Source organism: Sprattus sprattus (assembly GCF_963457725.1).
Source record: "Sprattus sprattus genome assembly, chromosome: 15".
NCBI classification, from domain to species: Eukaryota; Metazoa; Chordata; class Actinopteri; order Clupeiformes; family Clupeidae; genus Sprattus; species Sprattus sprattus.
Window position 1 is genome coordinate 17,407,538 of NC_137913.1, and position 21,074 is coordinate 17,428,611.

Consider the following 21,074-nt stretch of genomic DNA (forward strand, 5'->3'; position numbering starts at 1 on the left):
TAATGTGTCCATGGTCCAAAAAAAGAGAGCCTAGCCACAACTGCTTTAAATACATGGGATGATTATCTAAAATCTTTGCAATGTTTCAGTTACTGTTGTTTGAGACCTGGCCCTCTCTGACCTCTCGGAACTTCTTAGTCCACATACTTTAAATGTAATGTTCACAGTATAGTCTATATCTGTAGCCTATACTTGTGGGTTCACATTGACAATAGCATATTGTATTTTGGAAGTGTATTACAGAGTGGAGCTTACCAGATGTTTTCATTAAATCACTAACACTGAGGCTGTTTACATGAAACTGGACATTCAGCTTCAAGTGAATTCAAAGTCCTCTCAACTCTGCATTTCCCTCATCATGTTTAAGACACTCAATTAATGAGGCATTTGATTGACACACACCTAACATAAATGACAACCGTTTTGTCATGACAACCATCTCTTCCAACAAGAAAACCTTTGTAACAGCATGTAAAAACATACCAGTGATTTTTATTTTCATATGCAGTAACAAAACCAACCATCATTACTTTACGAGCATCTAATCAGTCTCTCTTGAGAGAGGACATGGCAGTTACATAACACCACAATCAGACACAGAAAAGGGGCCAGCCGGAGTTGAGTATGCAGTGCAATCAGGCCAACCAACATCAATGAATAAATTCCTCCAGTATACTGTCTTAGATAATATATACTGCACAAGTACATTACTCCAATCGATAGTGGTGATAAGAATATCAGTCACATATACACGATCCTTCTTTGCAAATAAAGAATAATATTTATTAATTTATTTAATCATATATTCATTTCAATACTGCATGACACTTAGGTGTGGCTCCTCATGTCCCATGGGTATCTGACATCTCCAGAGATTCAGTATTGCGATGAAAAATGTGTGTGTGTGTGTGTGTGTGTGTTTGCATTTGTATATGTAGGCCTGCATAAGTTTGAAAGTAAATATAAAACGATAATAAAGCACTCATTTGTTTTAAGGGAATGTGAGTGTGTGTTTGTGTGTGACCAGTGTCATGTCTAAGGAAGAACTACTGAATCCATCTGACTTAGAGAAGCTCATTACTCATATTCAGCTTTAGGTCTTTTTTGCAGATGTTGAACCGTTACTGTTACAAAGCCCTTACAGAAGAAAGGAATCAAATGAATGTGGTTTTCTTTTTCCTCAGTGTTAGAATTATAATATGGCTATCCATGAGTATGGAAAATTAGTCCAGGTGTGAAGCAAAACTGCTCAATTAACCTTTCTTGAATACAAAAACCATCATAACAGAAAATGATTGATAAAAAAAAACTATAAAAGTGAAATAAAGTTAAAGAGAGACAATGGGCAGAGTAATGTGAGAAGGATTACTCAACTGACTTATTATTGTCATTCAAACTGCATGTGTCTTTAGCATGTCATATAAATCACACAACTTTCTGAACACTTTACAGTGTGCCACAGTGCTAGAGTTCAGAGGCTTTAATCCAATGTAAGATCAATGCATCAGCGAGGAACAAGTAGAATCTCAGAGACCTGATCATTCATGAGCATTCATGAGAGGAACAAGTAGAATCTCAAAGACCTGATCATTCATGAGCAATGCGTGTCTCTGTACAGCATAATGAGGTTGACTCAAGAACTATTTAGATTTCTCCTGACCTATGGGTGGTCCAGGTGTACTGGTGAACACGGGGTCTCACTGCAGAGTTGTTAGCTGTCACCTTCAACATGCTGTATAGCAAAGGCTAAGTGTGATGCAGTTCAAAGTAAAACACAAATTCATATCAGATATAATCACCACTTGTACAAGGCACATGTAGCCTAGCGGTCACACACTCTCCTCTTTTTCCTTGCCCGGGAACACATATTATCATCAAAGAATTGAACATTTTTAATCACAGCATTAAAATCATCAGGTCATTTTTGTATGATTGAGTTTTGAATCCATTGGTTTCGAATGGACATGTGAAGGCTACTTCTTCTAACAAACTGTTTTGTTAACTGACGTATGCATAAGTGAGGCTTTCTGTAAGGCTCAGATCTCTGAGATTCTATCTTAGCTGGGCATTAGGAGAAGAAGGGAAAGAAAGTGAGAAAGCATGCTGTATACTGCTAGGATAACTGTACTATGTTGTATATCTATTTACGAAGGCTATGTGAAATAGTCAGTTGTAAACCTGAAGGCGACTTCTTACACTGATGATCTTTTCTAAGATATTCAGAGTGCATTGTGAGTTGTCAGTACAAAAAAAATGCATCAAATTGCAGATGGGGGCAGAATATGGCAGTCAGCTTGCGGCATAACCTTTAACCTGGAACAATAAGCCTGCAATCCAAAGCAGGTGCTCAATTTACATTCCACACAAGGATAAAGGGCTCTTTAGAAAAAAGCAGTGCTCATCACAACAACAACAAAAAAAGAGAGAAAATTCAAGACCTATCAATATGTCAACACGCCACACTAAATCCTTGTGGCTCGTGATTTTCTTTCTGTACATTCCTATTGCAGTGTATCGAGAACAGAGCCTGTGAAGTGCAATCGATAATAGTGGTCCTATGCAGCCCATAATAATCAAAACAATAGATAAAAACAATCTGCAAGTTGCCGTAGACACAGTGGAGTCTATCCAGGCAGGAGCCAGCTCATTGGACGAGGGTTCGTGAGGCTCTGCCCTGTACTCTGAGTCGTATTGCAGGAGGTTTTTACTGGTTAAAGTGACAGCGTTGTGATTCCATTGGACAGCTGACTGTTGTCCTGAAGCTGTGAGACGGTACTGGAAGGCCAGGAAGGAACATTGAGAGGTCGGGGACTGTTGCAGGCAGGTCATTCCCCGTTCCCTCAAGCACCCTTGGCCAGCATATGTCCCACGATGCACTTTGACCTCTGCAGTGTGTGGGCTATACAGGAGGTGGAGGAGGGGGTCTCTGAGGCACAAGATGTGTTGCTGCAGGATAGGGTCTGGATAAAAGACAGACAGACAGACAGAGACAAAGAAAGACAGAAAGACAGGGAAACGTGTTAATCATGAATAATGCTGAAAAACTGTTACAAATATTCCATATGTTTACAGTCTAGTCAGAATTAGTAGACATTACATAAGACATAGACAAACCAAAGTGTTTAACAGCTGTATCTACTGGGCGATAAACTTACTTGACAGGTGGCCGAGTTGGTCTCGGGGCATAAGATGGTGAAGAGGTGGTCCTATCCGTCTGAACAACCTGCAACACACACACACACACACACACCGGGGCAAACACAAACGTTAGCAATTCAATTCCATTTCAAAGCCAAAGCCTGATTCTGTAGCTTTCTCATTACAAGATATTGCTATCATTGAGGCACAGACCACAAGGGGTCTTCTCTAACACCCTTGATTTGGCAACATAAAACACGTCTTGACCACTATAATGTTACTCCAACAAACCACTAGGCAAGTAATACAAGTCAATAGGCTAATAAAAACTCTCAGTTCTTTCATTAAAAACTCAAAACTCTTATTTTAGCAAATAAAACTGAACAGTAGTGAGGTGAAAAGATCTATAAACTGACAGAGTATGAAGAGTTTCGCCCATCAACATTAATAAGGAGAGTAAAGGAAAAACTGGACACGACTAGCATGCTCCTGCCACCATCACCAAAAAAGCCCTCCATTCAAAGCATACGTCTCACTCCAAGCAATGATGAATAATATGCTCTTAGGGGACATGCCAGTGCGACATGCCAACAGAATTAGTCTGAAGCGCCACGGTGAACAACCAGATGCACATTTTGTCCCATGATTCCTCTCTTCACATGCACTATGAAACACAGTGACATGCTGGCATTTAAAAATAATAGAACATGTTGGTTTCAAATAAGTATTGGGGGAATTCAGCAAGGACTTACATTCAGAAGAAATTAAACTCAAGCCATAACGTTTCTAAACATTGATCACACACTGATGGGCTGCTCACTACGGCGATGCTTAGAAAGGTGTGAAACAGAGAACAGTTCAGTAGGATTTCTAAGTCAGGGTTTGGCCTTAAAGCCCATGAATGCAGAGCAACCGAAGTGAAGAGGAGAGCTGAAATGGACGGACAGGCCAGGGAAGGGAGAAGTAGGAGGAGGGCAGAGGAAAGAAGCAGGCCCCTGGAGGAAGCTGCAGTGATGCTAAAAGACAACCTCGAGGAAGAATACGTGGGGATTGGGGAGTGGGGAGTGGGTCGTTTACCTCTTCTGGTGGTAATAACTGAACTTGGTGCTTTTGATCAGATGCAGGAGAGAAGAGAGAAGCTCAGTCAGATGCTTACATAGAGGGTGTTACTGGTTATTCATGACATATGGAGACATGGGAGATCTCCAGTCAATGGAGATGCCCTGTTGTCCTGTCAATGATTACTGACCAATATCAGTTTCTTCGAAGGCAGTTAGTATAGTATTATAGGCAAGTTAACAAACATGTACATACAGTATCTTGAACACATTAGTTGTAAAAGGAGCTTCTGTTAGATTTGAAAAGAGTGATAGCTAGATTCTTCTTTTTATGACTCTTGTTCTGATATTAGCTTGACAAAAATAGTGCCAGTGTGAGTACATTGATGTTAGTTTGCCCAAATCCCGTGTGTGTAGAGGTAGATGTGTGTGGTAACTCACTCCATTTTTAACAATGTTGGGATTTCCTCTTTGGGAGGGTGGGACTCGGTTGTTGACCTGAGGGACCGGTTCAGCCCTGTTGAATAGAGAGAACGAATGAAAGATTCCAGTTGGCCAATGCAGGAGACGGTCACACATAGCTCCCACATTTGTCATAATTCTGTTTGCACCATTCATATATTTACCTCACTTCATTGCATTAACAGTAGAAAGAGTGAGATAAAGTTAGTTGCCTTATAGCACACCAATTCACTTGCTGAGTGAAGAGTTATATACGTCGCACCCAAGCGGTATATTTAGTACAGACATGCTATAATCTACAGATGAACAGTGTCTTTTGTGACAATGTCTAACCGCTGTTGCCCTAAGACACAACTTGAGATACTAGGCTTATATAAAATAAGATAAGATTAGATAAACTTGTATTAATCCTGTTAGATTACTTTATATGCTACCTAACAATGTGATGTACTTTATCTCTACATTGACAATATTCTTTGACCTCGCGATGAAATGCATCTATAGAGATAACCATAATTACTTCAGCTGCTGTCAGATCGTCTCAAAGTGAAATGACCCGGTGTCAGCAATAAGAGCTAGTCGAATTCTCTTTATGCTAGGTAAAGGGGCTTTAATGCTTAGGTTACACTAGACCAACCTTCATGAAGGGAAAGGAGATAATGCCATCCCAAAAGTCCATATGGCAGCACAATTAAAGACCTGCATCAATAAAATCTGCTTATTATGTTGGCTAAAGTGATTCTCTTGGCACTGCGGTTGTCTTTTCCAAAGTGCTTGTGAGTTCTCCTTCACGTTTTTCCTTGACCTCATGACGTTTACCCACCGAGGTCAAGGGTAAGTGGTTATGAAGGGACATGGGACGTTTTGACTATTGGAACACACCCTCTAGAAAATTCATGCAACCTCAGCCCCTGTTTTACCTGGGCATCACATCACTTCCTGTACTCACTCGTAGCCTTGTGACCGCTTCCGTCTAAAGAAACGTTGCCGGAGCTCGTTCCGTCTGAAGAACACAAACAGACCCAGCAGCAGCAGTGGCAGAATCAGAAAAAAGAACACCAGGAGGCCATCCCTCGTGGAGGTGTCCTTATCTAAATAGAGAGATGGAGAGAGGGAGTGTGAAAGGGAGTGAGAGAGGAGGGGAGGGACATCTACAGTCTGAACAAGCCCTGGAGCAGCTACTGCTAAGGGTTTGGAGCTGTTTTTCTTTCCGCCTCTTATGTTTTTAGGTCTTGGACCTTAGAACCTAAACCTGTACTGGCTAGAACCTAGAACCTGTACTGGCTCAGGCAGCTGTGTCCTACCGTTCCACGTGGGGCCGCTGTCCATGCTGCCCCCATAGCCCTCATCCTTGCAGAAGGGAGGAGCCCAGCCATAATCACAGTGGCAGTTCTTAATGTTGTTACAGACCTGCAACACGAACACAAGCTTTTACATTTCAAAAGTTTCCAAGATTTGATTTTACTAATTCAAAACTTTAAAAAATGTAATAATGTTTTGCTTTCCTGATCTTTTAAAATGAGAGGTATAGAGACACAGGGAGTGAGAAAAGGAGTCCTACCCCATGGCCATGGCACTTATTCTGCATGTCGCAGTCATACTTGAGTTCTGCCACGTCTTTGCACTCATAATTCAAGCACACCTGGAGACAAAAGACTGTGTGAAATCACACTGCGTTGGCAGAACACAGAAAGAGTGCAAATCATGAACTATATTCAGAGTGGAGCTGTATTTATCTGGCTCTACCGTGCTTAAATATTATCACACATCCAAACAATGTGCCCCCTCTATGGAATCAGAGCCTGAGCAGTGCACTTCTTGTCAGGCAAACTGGCACTGAAACTGATGAAAGAACCACAAGACTGAATAGGAAATTTAACCAATATTCATCCGAAATGTGCCATGCAAACTCCTCATCTATGGTCTTCAACAAATACTTAATTTTTAGCCTGCCTTAAGGTCTACTGTAATTTATTGCTTACAGCCTTCAAAATATAATTCTTCCCTTACTTTGCAATAACAAAATTGCATTATTTCAGTTAAAGCCTGCTGATGTTTACAGCTGAATACACATGCAAAAAAAAAAAACAGGACACCGTTTCAGTTGAAATATAAATACAACTCCATTATATAGCTCCTGGAGTTATAAAAGACGTTACATTGTAAATATATGTTTTATCAGAGGGTATGTGGTAAAGCCATATCAAAATGATGAACAGTCCCATAGGCCATTGCAATGGCAAAATGTTATGGCTTATCTCCTATAAGGTTTAGTATGCCTGATTTACAATCTCTCCATAGTCTTTTCTGCTTTATTGGCGCAAGCTTCAAGTTGATCCAACCACTTGAAATCATATTGATTGATGCAGCAAAGCTACATCCTAGCCAAGCTGGAATCCAGTAACTGAAAAAGTTACAGGCCAAAACAAACAGAATGGCTGTAATTTCATACCAAGCCAATGAAACCTTTCAAATTGGTCAAGTATGCGACGTATAAATGACATATAAAAATACATATATGAGGTATAAAATGTACAGGTGTTTTTGACAGTGTGTGTGGTGTGCCTCTGGCGTCTGTGTGGTGACGCCACCTCACCTTGTTCTCCCCACACTTGGTGCCCTCGCTCACCATGCCCGGGTCGGGCACGTCTGGCCCCAGCATGAAGTCCACCCCCCAGCACTTGGTGCTGGCGATGGGGGTTTTGATGATGGAGGGGTCGATGCCAAACACCGTACCCGAGTTCACATTCTCACACTGCAGCTTCCCACACTTGGCATTTCTGCAGGGGAACAGGTACACACACGTGACTAATACCCACGCACACTGCATACCCTATGTCCATGTGAATGCGTCTACACACGTCTACACAAACAGCTTAACACACATGTTGGTACTGAAAATAAAGTATGAACGTGAGGAGAACATGAGTACGGGTAATATCCCCCTCAAGGAACACATTATCTCTTAAGTGCATGCAATGTCAAGTCCACACAGACATACCAGCCATGACATGCCTCACTGCACATGTTCCCACTGGGCTATGCATATTTATAAGGGAGTTTGAGCTAGGGTAGGTGTAGTTTTATATTCTGACCTGGTCTCACATTTCCTGTAACCCCTGTCGTGGTAGCCACAGTTCCCGAAGCGGTCGCCTTTAAAGTTGACAAACTCAAAGCATGCATCTGGAGCTGACTTTGCCTCTGTGAAAATACAAATGCACAAGTGCACAGCGACATATGAACAAAATCCTGTGTGCTGTGCGAGGTAAAAAGCATGTTAGGGTGAAGGAAAACGTTGTTGCCAGAAGAGGGCGCCAAATTACAGTTATGGCACAACATAAGCACTGAACGAACTAAACTCTGACAGGAACAAACATGAGTATAATAATACTAGTGAGTATACACAGCATATGATTCTGAGCATTGTTTTACAGATTGCACAGAGGACATTTTTAATTTTTACTGTCTAAGACATTATTATTGTACATATACATATAATATAGTCTGGACACTGACAATTTTTTCGACGCTGCCCCCCCCATTACAGATAACCAAATACAATAAAAAGAGGATTTGGGAAGGTATGAAATGACATGGCAGGACTCACTTTGGCCAAACAAGGTCTGGCATTGACCATCGTAGTGCTGGCACATGCCGTTGTAGCAATATGATTGGCTGTTCTTGCAGAGGTGTCCGTTCTGCAAATACACATCAGCCTGACAGACAGGAGACGAGCCGTTGCAGTACTCAGGTAGGTCACACTCGTCTGACCGGCTGCGGCACTCGTAGCCACCTGGCAGGAACTGAAAGAGATGGAGAGGGAGGAAGATGGATAGAGAGAAAAGAACCCACAGAAAGATCCGGGAAACAAGGGACAAAGAGTTAAACAATTGGACACAAAGTCGCTGGAAGAAAACACAGACGAAGAAAGAAAGACATAGACAGTAATAAGATTAGAGGAGAGGAGAAAGGAAGGGAGGAGAGGTGAGAGGTAACATAAGGGAGCTGGTGGTTACTGACCTTGCAGTTCCTGCAGCATTCACCATCGGCACACTGAGCCCAGGACTTCAGCTTACAGGTTTTTGGCTCACAGCACGGGTCCTTCTCACACTCCTGAGAAGGAAGAGAGAGAGATAGAGAGAGAGTGAGAGAGAGAGAGAGAGACAGAGAGAGAGAGAGAGAGAGTGAGAGAGATGTTAAGTTTCCCCCAGGCCCGATCAGATAAGTTAACCAAATGGCATCAATGTGAAAACATCTACACACTGAAAATCACACACACACACACACACACACACACACACACACACACACCTGCTCAGAACCGCAGTCACACTCCTCGCCCAGGTCCACTAGCCTGTTGCCACAGTAGGGTGTGCTGTACGCCTCGTCTGGCCGGGGCACGTTGAGCAGGCAGCTGCGCCCCATCCGCAGAACCATCTTCTCAAAGTCATCAGCACTGCAGCTGCTGAAGTTAGTGGCCCCACTGTGGAGACAGACAGAGAGAGATACTGATTCTGGTTTTCCTCCTCTTAGAATGATACAAATATGTCCTTCATCTGTCCCTGAATCACAGACACACACACACACACACACACACACACACACACACACACACACACACACACACACACTCATATCAGCAGTCTGCATGTATGCACATAAAGACACACTCACGAGGCACCAGAGCCCATGATGCAGTTCTTTGCTGGGCAGTCGCAGTGCCGGTCATCGTCGTGGTTCATGCCCAGGTTATGGCCCAACTCATGAGCCACAATAGAGGCGAAGGGGACCACCTTGTGGTTGGTGAACTGCAGAGAGAAGCAGTGTCATTTATTTAGCTAAATGTGCCAGATACACTGCCTCATTATGTCATCAGAGACCAAATAATTATATAATAATAATAAGACTAATAAATATATTACTTGTGAATTACTTTAACGTATGAAGTTACACGAGCCATTAGATACAGTATTAAATACATATTGAGCAATTGAAGGAAGCTGGATGCAGTGGAGGAGTATGTTTGTATGTCATACAAATACTGATCCTTCACTAAAGTGGAAGACATTCCTTAGCTGTTTTCATATCACAGCCAATTTATGTGTATGTTAATGTCAATGTGGGTATTTGGATTACTTTTGGAAGGGGAGGAATTACACTAAAGGAGTTGCAAAGCATCCTGCTCATCATGACCTGAGGCCATGTTTTTCAGTTCCTCTATGGGCAACGTGTCAAGGCACTGATCTGCAAAAGCTCCGGTATGCAAACTGACTCTTTGCTTATGGCTGTGCAGTTAATACACGACCAACTGAAAATGTAACAATGGCAAATAAGGAACCTCCTGAGACGGTTGGTGTACGCAGCCCTCAGGTTAAGAGTACAAGCTGACAACAGTCTAACTAAGGAGTAGAAGGAAAAGCCTGGAAGATCGGGTGGCACATCTTACATGGAATTGAACATAAATAACTACATGGCAAGGCACTTATTAATGTATTATAGTTGTCTTTGTAGTGTTGCGGGTTCTTTAGAATAGATGATGGGCTGGCTAATGGTCCAATCAGCACTTGTTACATTACCGAATTGATGCCTCCTCCATGGTTACTGGAGCACACCGCACTGATGAAGGCCATTCCTACTGTAGCTCCAAAGCCCTTCTTACTGCAACAGAGAAGAGAATAATAGAGAACAGAAAGAAAAAAAAGAGAGGGGATGACAGGAGAGTAGCAAAGTTAGATAAACAATGATACACAGGAAGAGATATATGACCATAGCCAAAAGATGTCTTGTTGCACAACCATGCTAACACACGTACAGGATGAGCTGGGCACTGTCATGACGTCGGCGTGGCAACAGATGCTCCTTCCTCCAGTCGACGAAGCGACCCAGGACATCCCCAGCATTGCCATCCATATTGATGGGGTTCCCTGCGGTCCAGATCTCCAGCCCCACCAACACCACACGGATGTTCAGCTGCTCATACATCTACAGAGATAGGGGGAGAGAGAGAGGAGGAGGAGGTGGAAAAAACAGATGATGGTGGCGAAAAGAGCAAGGTTATTACAGGGTCTCAGAGGTCACAGAAGCAAATCAAGAGCAGAGTTTATATCACTAGAGACAGGAGACCATGAGATAACTTCAAATATTCAAATACTTTCACACACACACACACACACACACACCTACACAACATCTCCTCACTTACACTATCAAGGTGGTTGGCTAGCTGGACCATCTCCTCTCGAACATAGGTGTCGTTCCTGTTATTGAAGTTAAACTGTGGGCGAGGACAGCAGATTAGCACAGGGTGCAGGGAAAGACAGAGGAGCAAAGAAAATGAAGAACGTGAAATGTGAAAGTTTTTTGTTTTTTTTTGCAGGCAGTAACGTTGGTAACAATTTCTCACCCAACAAAGCTTAAACCCCAAATCCACCACACATTCCCACCCATAAACCCATCATCTGTGCAGGGGGTCCAATTATCAGTTCAGCTACTGGGCTCCACCATCCACACTAATCCCATTGCCAACTGAAACAGGATCTCAACAATCTGCTGTGCTCTGTTAACAAGACTGAAGAGCCTATGATTTACCCATAAGCCCTCTGACAGGGGAAACAAAGAGAGAAACTCTCCAGCAACTGCAACTGCTTGGCGTTGAATCAAAAAGATGATAGACGTGCTAAGTGTGGTGCAGAGGATAATAGTGGGTTGTGAGAGAGAAAGTGAACAGTGCTGGTGATGAGGGGAGTGATAGGGTGGTGTAGGTGGTGATTACTCACTCTCTCTACATCAACCACCAGCATGAGCTCCACATAGTGGGTCTGCTGCATTATGGCCCTCTTGCTCTAGGAGAAAGAACACACACACATACACACACACATTATACATCTGAAATCATACACAACCAGAGAAATACACAGGCAGCACGTTACACATATAAACAGATACACATCCAAGGGTTGAGCACACTCAGTGCAGTATTGCTCTGTACTCTCTCTCTCTCTCTCTCTCTCTCTTTCTCTCTCTCACACACACACACACACACACACACACACACACACACACACACACACACACACACACACACACAGATTAGCATCTAAAGACTCGACAACACACCATCCTATTCATTTTAACATACACACACACTCACTCTGATTAAATGACTGACAGTGTCCCCAAATAAGTCACTTTGGGAGTGGCCAATGGTCTGGTCGGTGGAAGAAGTATTGTTGTCGTCATGCCGATGAGCATGAGTCGTTCCACAGCTGAGAGGTTCCGTCTCCTCATCCTCCAAGCGGTACACCACATGCTCGAAGTCAGAGGAACCCTCCAGAGGCTCGATCCCAAATGTAGAACTGCCAATAACTAACCGCCCGCTAAATACAGAAGTACACACACAGACACACACACACACACACACACACACACACAGAAAAACAAAAAAGTTTCAATAGTATTTAAATTAAAGATGGGTTTCTTACACTTTTCACTTTGTAATATTCAGTGAATGTTTTCACTTTGACTGTGAAGGTAGGCTGTAGTGACGTGGTGTGGGGTGGTGATGTGAATTCACAGTTCACTCTAGAAAAAGAGGGCACTGGGGTTTTGAGTAAAGAGGTCACCGAGTGGTGTGCTAGCGGAGGTGAAATGGAAACAGTATTCAAGTATTACTTGTACTGAAAGAAACATTTTATCTTATACAAATCGGTACTGGATATAGCCCTTTCACAGGGACTCTTTTTAAACTGGTCGTTTTAAAAATGGGCAAACTTTGATGTTCATACCCTTATTCCCTCTTCATAGGTTTTTCATAGAACCCTTTTACCCATTAACCATTTGGGTGGCAACTCATTTCCTTGTAACCTAAAAGTGTTACAAAGGGAACAACCAATGAAGCATCAGAGAGAACAGCTGGCTTTTAGTTGACCCCTTCAGAGCTATTCGGTGTGAACAAGCCAGTGAGCCCTTAAAGGTCAAAACTCTGGCTACTTAGACAAACACATCAACATCGCTGACCAGCGGGCAACTCTGCTCTTTAGTGTCACTGAAGCAAAAGCCTGGTCTCATGACTCAGGACAACCAAGCTCACTTCCTGTTACACTCACTGGATCAAGACAAAAAGGGGGGAGGGGAGGTAAAAATAGAAAATCCTAATTGCTTTTGTGGAAAATGGAAGACAGCTCATCACTCTAAGATCGAATTTACATGATACTCAATTTCCTCTCATTATTTTCGTCAGAGGGTGGTAACAACAAAATGAAACACTGCACAAACTACACACACACACACACACGCGCGCACACGCACACACACGCACACGCACACACACACACACACACACACACACACACACACACACACACACACACACACACACACACACACACACACACACAGATGCAGTGCAAGCCAACAGGAAAACATCAATCAGGCCCTTGATAATTCACTTGTGCAACTGTGACAAAAGGGCAGGTGACCGTAAGATAAACATGAATGAATCAGCAGTAAATAAGTTACCACGTCTTCCGGTCTTTGACATGTGATAGACAAAAGAACCTAGATGCCAAGCTAACTCATTTCCCTCTTAATTCCTTGTTTCTTTGGTTTCCCCTTGCTGTGTGGAGTACAGTGAAGAGCAACACAGTCCTCCCTCTGATGCTTTCCCCTCAAAACACTAAGGACTAAAAGCTACTGGCGGGAAGCCCTTGGAGCTTCCAGACAGTGACTGCCCGACAGTCTCCCTTTGATGTTTGTTACCTAAGAGGTGAACTGCCGTGTTGGCAGAATTGCTAATGGCTTAGCATAACTAATTTGACAAGAAATGTGGCACTTGTAGCCATCCATAAAAAAATTGACTCTTGGCAGGCTTGAGGAAGCTGTGACAGGATACCCCTGACGTGATGAACAGCGTGGAGGCCATGATGCTTTGCCTTGGGGGACTGAGACGGAAGAATGAGTCAGGAAGGAGCAGCGCTGTAATGGCCGAAAGCCTATTCAGCTTCTTACGGTTAGCCGTTATTATTTACTGACCACTGAGATCACTTCCTGCCATATGAGGATTTACGTGTTTGTGCACAAATAGATAATTCCTCTGAGCTCTTCCTGTCTGTCCAATTATACGCCCCCTGTGGCTATCAGCCTCTTGCTCTCTCTTCCTCTTTCTTTCTTTCTTTCTCACACTCTTATTCTATCCTCTACTCCTTCCATTGTCCACCTTTCTGCTCTTAGCGGCAGAGCTGCCATCAGCTGCCCCCGAGAGACAGACCAGTAGCCAGTAATCCACCTGCTCTTTAACTGATGGTGGCAATCCCCCTACACTCCACAACACACTACAGCAGCCCACCATGTTCTCCATAGAAGAAGAGAAATGCCATGCAAAGTGGGTAACCACAAGATCATGCATCCTCATGTTAGCTGGAAGTCCCACAAAAAGTAGCTTCCCCACATTCTAGTTTCATATCTTTTAGCTCTGTAGATTCAGTTAGATTACAGGCAGCCTATTGTCTCTCAAGCTACAACAGATGCCGCAGACTAAAAGCACTTTCCTATCAAGACCAAGGACTGTAGATGAAAGGCACTCCTCATCAAACACAACAGCAGCAGAAGGTTTGTTAGGAACACTTTACTTGAGTCCGGAGCAGAGGCTGAGAGAAGCAGACGAGCCCTCCACGTCCTCCACGTAGCCTCTGTAGTGGCAGTGATTCTGAGGAGAAGAGAGAGGGGGAGAGATAGAGAGAGAGGGGGAGAGATAGAATGGGGATGAAAGTGAAAAAGGACCATTAGTTCAATCACAAACTAAAAAGACTTCTTAAGACTTCAAATGAAAAGATTCCTGTAGTCAGGGTTAGTTCTACAAAATACATTTCAGCAAGGTTTCTGTCCACAGCTTCCATCTGCTTTTTATTAAATTCTGTCCATTTTCATACACAAAGGAAACCAATAATAATTAAAACCTCTATATAAACCTCTTTCTGTTCTACCTACATACGTATATTTGTTCCTAACAGTCAATTAAATGCAAATGCCATGTCAGGGTAACAGGCTTTCATTCTTGCTCGTACACACACTCATTGTGTTATTTCTCTATTTACTTCAAGCACAGCTGGAAACCGACAAATGATGCATACATTAACATTTTAGCAAAGATTCTGTCCACGCTTCCATCTGCTTTTTATTTAATTCTGTCAATTTTCATATACAAAGGGACAAAATTAAATTAAAATAGACCTCTTTCTTTTTTGCGCAGACGCGTATGTATTCCTGTAAGTCAATTAAATCTAAATGCCATGTCAAGGTAAGGGCAGTTTGTTATTGCGCTCTCTCTCTCCCCTCCCCCTCTCTCGCTTGTTGTTTCGGCGCTTGAGATTTAATAGTCTCACTCCATCATCACATGTAAAAACAGCCTCGCCTCACAGCCAAAGGCCTGTTCCAGGCTGAAACAAACACAAAGCCTGAGCCTCCATCTCACCCCTGAGGTGATTATAGACACTGCTCTCGTCCCTGCGTCACCTGTCAACAGGCAGATTACATAACGGCATCAAACCGGTGTGGGAGTTAAAGATGCATGGCGGTGACTCGGAGAGGCAGCCTATAAATAATGTGGCTGAGCGTGAGGTGAAGTGGTCAGCTGATGTGTGAGCAGGGCAGTGCAGAGGAGGGACAGACAGATAGACAGACAGATAGACAACAAGGGGTCTGAGACTGATGGTGGGGACGAACTGGTAGTGTTGATTCTAGGACCACTGAAACACATGTGTTTGAATGTTTCCATATGTGTGCTGAAATGTGACCATCTACACCTGTGCACTCACTCACACCTCATTTCTCTGCGGAAGACACTAGACCTCACATGTATTCTACATAAACACACACAAACATGGACATGGCACTAAGTGTTCCATAACAGCTTCCCATAGCCCATTACATTCTAGCTATCATGTTGGATGAAGCAGGCCCAGGTACCCTACCTTCCTCCATAGAGCCTCATAGGCAATGCATGAAGTCAGCGGATGATCTCATATTTTGTTTGGAAAGCCCTCTTCATTCATCGGTCATTTTTCAAGTTCACAGATGGTGGTATTTACTTTGCCTACTCAGATTCTCTAACCCCCCCCTTCCCCCGTGTCCCTTGGGAGGATCACACAATTATCCAAAGCATTACTCGTAAAATGGAGCATGTGTGTATGTATAACAGAGTTCCCCGAAATTTTAATGAGCAGCACACACAGAGACAAAGGGGGTGGATGTGTAAAACCAATTAATTGATTGAGACTATACTGTACGATAGATCAAGAGAGTGCTGGGACAGAGAGAGAGGGGAGGGATATAGAGAGAGAGAGCGAGAAAGAGAAAGAGAGATAGAGGGGTGAAGAGGAGGACAGAGAGAAAACAACGACCTTAAATGAGACTGTTCTCCCTTGAGGGCTTGGGTGCCACTTATCTGGGACAAAAGGCTTGTGTCCGAGCGGACAGTGAAAGCCTACAGCCTGTTTAGTAATGAGCACTGTCCAGCCTACCCTAGGTTTGAAACACTGTAGTAGTGTGTAGCACAACAACATGACATGAACATGACCATGACCGTCACTCGACCGCCCCAGCTAACTGGGAGCAAAATACTGCACCAGGCCAGGGCCACAAGCAGACTCATGTCTATTGAACTCAACTTTAATTGCAGAGTGATTTCCTTGATCATTCCTCCCCAGAGTCCTCTGGCGTGACTGGAGAAACCAGGACTCCGGACTCCTGCTGCCTCGCCCCAGAGATCAAAATGCACACAATGTTTGAGGAAGCTTTATTACTCTCTGGGAAGATGGCAATCTGCGCTCGGAGGAGTGTCAGATCAACACAGACACGCTTCCTGCCTGGTCCCAGGAGCTCCTGAGTAGCTTCCTTAAGCCCTCCCTCAAATTTGCTCTTCCTTCCGGCACTTTCTCTCCTCGTGTGTCAGGTTGGAGGTATGTTTTCTGGCCAAACCTTGATAGCTGCACACACTGGGAGGAGTTACTACCCCCCGTCATCACACACACATAAACTTGTACAATGGCTTCTCACTCCCAACTGTGTGATTGCATCTAAAAGTATTCTCACACGTTCTTTAACACAGACCATAGACCAGAAAACATCACTTTTCCTTGTCCTGCTTTTCAGGATCCATAGCATTTTCTTATCCTTCTATTTGTCGTTTTTGCAAAGGTTTCTGTGTTGCAACTCTACGCTATGCTTATTGTGGACTGCCACGTCTCTCTGTTTGTCATCAAGTGTTGGCATCCTATATGTTGCTGTAGCGCTGTCTCACTGGTGTGTGTGTGTGTGTGTGTGTGTGTGTGTGTGTGCAGTCTTCTTCATCAAGACCCGGAGGCTTGTTTCCACCACCATGTACTGGTCAGAGTTATGTCCATGACTTTAAAGTGCCAAGCGCTGGTGTGTGTGTGTGTGTGTGTGTGTGTGTGTGTGTGTGTGTGTGTGTGTGCGTGCAGTGTGTGTGTGTGTGTGTGTGTGTGTGTGTCTGTCCAGACTCACAGCAAAAGAGCTTTGGGACCAAATGCCAGAAGCAGATGCCAAGTCATTCCATCATTTGGCCTGAGTGTAATTTTGTTCATAAACAATATGGCAGGACTCACAGTCTTTTCCAGATGCCTCAGATGAATTCCCATGTCGTGAGTTTGTTAAAAAACATTTAATTGAATAGCTTATGTATTTTTTGATAAATCTGTATGTGCATACAGTGCATGTGTGTGTGTATCTGTGTGGTGTGTGATTGTGTGTGTGTGTGTGTTTGTGTGTGCAGTCTTCTTCATCAAGACCCGGAGGCTTGTTTCCACCACCATGTACTGGTCAGAGTTATGTCCATGACTTTAAAGTGCCAAGCGCTGGTGTGTATTGATAGGCATCCCTCCCCTCCCCCTTCTACACTTCCAAACTAATATTTCCTTTCCAAGGTTACCCTCTCATCTCCACATGTATCCTCAGTGTTTCAGGTGAGCGCCTGCCCTGCTGAGGGTGACTCTGACGTGGAGTTCTGTCTTCTCTTCTGTCTTCCCATTCATCGGCTTTTTAACACAATCTCCATATATGGAATGCTTCCAGATTGTTCTTGCATGATTCATTTAAACGTCCCCTGAGTATGTAGTGAAGAGCTTATGAGTGATTAGTAAGCAGATGTGTTTAATCACAGTGAGTATTGACGGGCTCTCAAGTCTGGAATGAAAAGAATGTTGGGATTCCTACAGGAGGCAACCAGGAACACTCCTTTATCAAACACGTCTAGACATGCACACGCACACACACACGCACACGCACACGCACACACACACACACACACACACACACACACACACACACACACACACACACACACACACACAAACACACTCTGAAGGGCCTGACCCTCTAATCACCTTGCCTTAGCTCTAGAGACCTCTCCATGGTCTCATCCAGGGGAAGCACTGAGGCTGTTTTCAACTGACAAAAGCAATTATGCCACAATGTACATCACAGATGACCTCAACACACGAGAGTGAGAGAGAGGGGGGGGGGGGGGGACCAAGAGGGAGGCAGAGAACGGAGGATAAAGGACATTTATCTTAATGGCTATACCTGGCGACTGTCCTACTAGCACACAGACTGTGGCACAGGGAGGATGCGGTAGGCTGTTGCTGTTCATTTGCAATATACCGATGTTGGAGTCAACTGATCCCTCTCAGTTGAACAGTGAAAAAACATTAAAATACAAAATCTGTAAACTGGTAGGCCTAAGTTATTCGGACCCAGCTGGTACAGTGTAGCATTCTGGTTGGTTTCAGGAAGTTCTGGAGTTCTTTCCGTCCCAAATCAGAGGGGTTTTCATGAGTAATGTTGGAAACGTCCATGGTATGGACTTTGAAATAAACAGTACGCTGGCGTTTGTTTGTTTGCAGTCATAGGGGAGGCCTGATCATCAGATGGACATCAGATTAATGGCTCTCCCACCAACCCACCAACAGAACTAACAGAGTGTCTGCACATTAGCAGGGACCCTTTCAACATAAAAATCTACAGGGGCCATCTTTTGAAACTGAAAGGCGTCATGCTGACATATATCAATGAAGCCATGGTGGATGGTGTTTACAGTTAAAGAGTGACCTGAACTGCCACCTTGTTTTTGAAAGCCTGCTGTTGACCTGCATGAGTGAAGTCTATTTAGTGCAGGGTTGGCATCTCAACACAATTGCAAAGCATTTTGTGTGACTGGAATGTGCACTTCTTGAGGAGAGCAACAATGTGAGTCCACTGACCACTTAGTGACTCGTTCTGCACGAGCAGCGGCATTCGGACCGAAGGATGGAGCACAGGGACATTTGTGTCTGGTGGCATTCCTCGTCTGAAATCCATAGTCGCCTGTGGACTCTGACATTAAACCACATTGGCTGAAATGGCAGGGTAGGGTGCTGCTGTCAATTCCACACTGCTGGGTAGGCCAGAGAGGGACATGAGGTAGCCACGAGGAGTGCTGAATCAGCCCTTAGAGAGACTTATAAGGAAGGGCACAGGATCACCATGAGGTGAAAAAAACAATCCACCATTGTTTCACAGCAAACATAGTGTGCACGCTATCATCAGTCTGCTACTGTTTCATGCGTTTGTCATCTTGATGAGAATCCTTGAGAAGAACACAAAGCCAACACAAATTCAAAACCCTGATCATAGTATTTGTAGCTTTAGAGTTGTTGAGTTCACCTCAGGGGTTTAAAACCATCATTGCAAAATGCGAGCCGAACCAATTGTTTGTTTTCCTGCAATATTTCCCAAGAACACCAGGCCCTTCTGTCTCTTTCCATGAGAACACTGGCTGAAAAGTCTGCTTCGGGTGACCCCAGTCAAGAACGCGTAGGCTTGGATTTTTACAGGCTGTAGTTTATAGGGATCCCATCAGAGACCCATGAACACTGACCTGGGAATTGAACAACTACAAAAGCTGAGCTTCATGAGTATAATACCTTCCAACAGTGGCAAATGCAATCCTAGCAGAGGGAAATAAAAATGATTTCTTCTTTATGGTGTTTCACAGAATGCAGGAAGTACTTGCCACTCCAAGACACTTTTAAAGGTTCATTTCATACAAACTATGATGATGTGTAGAACACTAACTGTTTTTACACAGGAAGTTAACTCTAGACATGTGATTTATTGGGTTCAGAATGCTAGTGCCCTAAAGATTAATTTCCTCCGCCTGGTCTATGTGGTGGCCTGGGAGCACAACAGTGTTGCCAAGACATCTGAAAAGAAATGTCAACTGTCTGGCCAAGGAAAAAGTCACAGCAATGAGTTCACAGAAATCACAAACAAGAAAAAACAACAAACACAAACACAACACACAGCTCTGTCGCTGAGACAACTCCACACCCATCCTAAAAGTCTAAGTCACATAAACCACCTGCAGTGACTAGAATGAAAGCTGTACTAAAGGGTGATGTTTTGATGTTTTATAGGGGTAAGTGAGATTTCCCCCTCATGTTAGGCCTTGTTGGCCCTTTATTAAGTAAGGGATAATGTATTGTCCGGAGGTCATTCTACAAAAATAATTCCCGACGGGGCGAACAACACCCCGACGCGCAGCGGAGGGTGTTGTTTCGTCCTGAAGGGAATTATTTTTGTAGAATGACCGACGGACAATACATTATCCCGCTTATTATACGGGTACTTGCCAAAAACGATAGAAGACATTCCTCCAACATACCTCTTTTTAATGATTTAGGTGCCGTTTCATGTGTCCCGTTTAGAAATAAATAGTTCTTCAAGCAAATAGAACTTTGAAGTTTCAGGTGTTGCATAGCAACCCATTACTTGCTGACTTCAAATTACTCTCTATTGTTGCGTTAAAATGACTGGACTTCTGGCGGAATGATATGAAAGATGTGAATTAATAGTACAAAACCCGTTGCCAATGACAGCGGTGATTATCTTTCGCAGAGGTCTGTTAGCAGGAATTAATGTATGGGTATGACGTAGGGATGGCCCATTCAAATCAACGGTACTTTTTGGAACATTCTGAAGAGCCGTATAATAATCACCAATTAATTATTATCTCCATCTGTTCCATCACTTGTGTAAACATATATTGTATCTCTCATTTTCGTAACTCTTTATATTTCACAAGGGAGCGCTAACCTAAAAACTAGTTATTGATTAATCAAATATCTGACTCACAATCTCACTACACTGGAATGGTGATATTTATAACTTTATTTATAACTTTATTGCTGGTCTACTTACACAACAACACAATGTTAATGTCTGCTGTTGCACATTCTAATAATGAGTCAGCATGACGAACAAGATTTCAAAGAAATGATCAAGGTTCATCTCAGTGTGAGAAGTGTAATGCACATCTGCATGAGGAAGTGTCCAATCTGTAATCTAAACACGTCTTCCAGAGAA

The 21,074-nt window shown here is 43.4% G+C and overlaps 1 protein-coding gene across 1 annotated transcript in view; it reads right to left on the bottom strand.

Moving 5' to 3' along the window:
• Positions 1-588: 588 nt before the first annotated feature.
• LOC308376638 (disintegrin and metalloproteinase domain-containing protein 9-like) overlaps positions 589-21,074 on the bottom strand; it is a 36,181-nt gene continuing 15,695 nt past the window's right edge. Inside the window, exons 5-23 of the mRNA XM_080853048.1 lie at positions 14,285-14,361; positions 11,809-12,034; positions 11,435-11,500; positions 10,861-10,932; positions 10,471-10,640; positions 10,235-10,316; positions 9,333-9,466; positions 8,970-9,141; positions 8,679-8,771; positions 8,266-8,461; positions 7,754-7,859; positions 7,255-7,438; positions 6,220-6,300; positions 5,963-6,068; positions 5,608-5,749; positions 4,638-4,713; positions 4,216-4,245; positions 3,156-3,223; positions 589-2,960 (exon numbers count right to left, since the gene is read on the bottom strand). Of these exons, the coding sequence (XP_080709174.1) occupies positions 2,900-2,960; positions 3,156-3,223; positions 4,216-4,245; positions 4,638-4,713; positions 5,608-5,749; positions 5,963-6,068; positions 6,220-6,300; positions 7,255-7,438; positions 7,754-7,859; positions 8,266-8,461; positions 8,679-8,771; positions 8,970-9,141; positions 9,333-9,466; positions 10,235-10,316; positions 10,471-10,640; positions 10,861-10,932; positions 11,435-11,500; positions 11,809-12,034; positions 14,285-14,361 (2,142 nt within the window). The 3' untranslated portion in view covers positions 589-2,899. The remainder of the gene's footprint in view (positions 2,961-3,155; positions 3,224-4,215; positions 4,246-4,637; positions 4,714-5,607; positions 5,750-5,962; positions 6,069-6,219; positions 6,301-7,254; positions 7,439-7,753; positions 7,860-8,265; positions 8,462-8,678; positions 8,772-8,969; positions 9,142-9,332; positions 9,467-10,234; positions 10,317-10,470; positions 10,641-10,860; positions 10,933-11,434; positions 11,501-11,808; positions 12,035-14,284; positions 14,362-21,074) is intronic.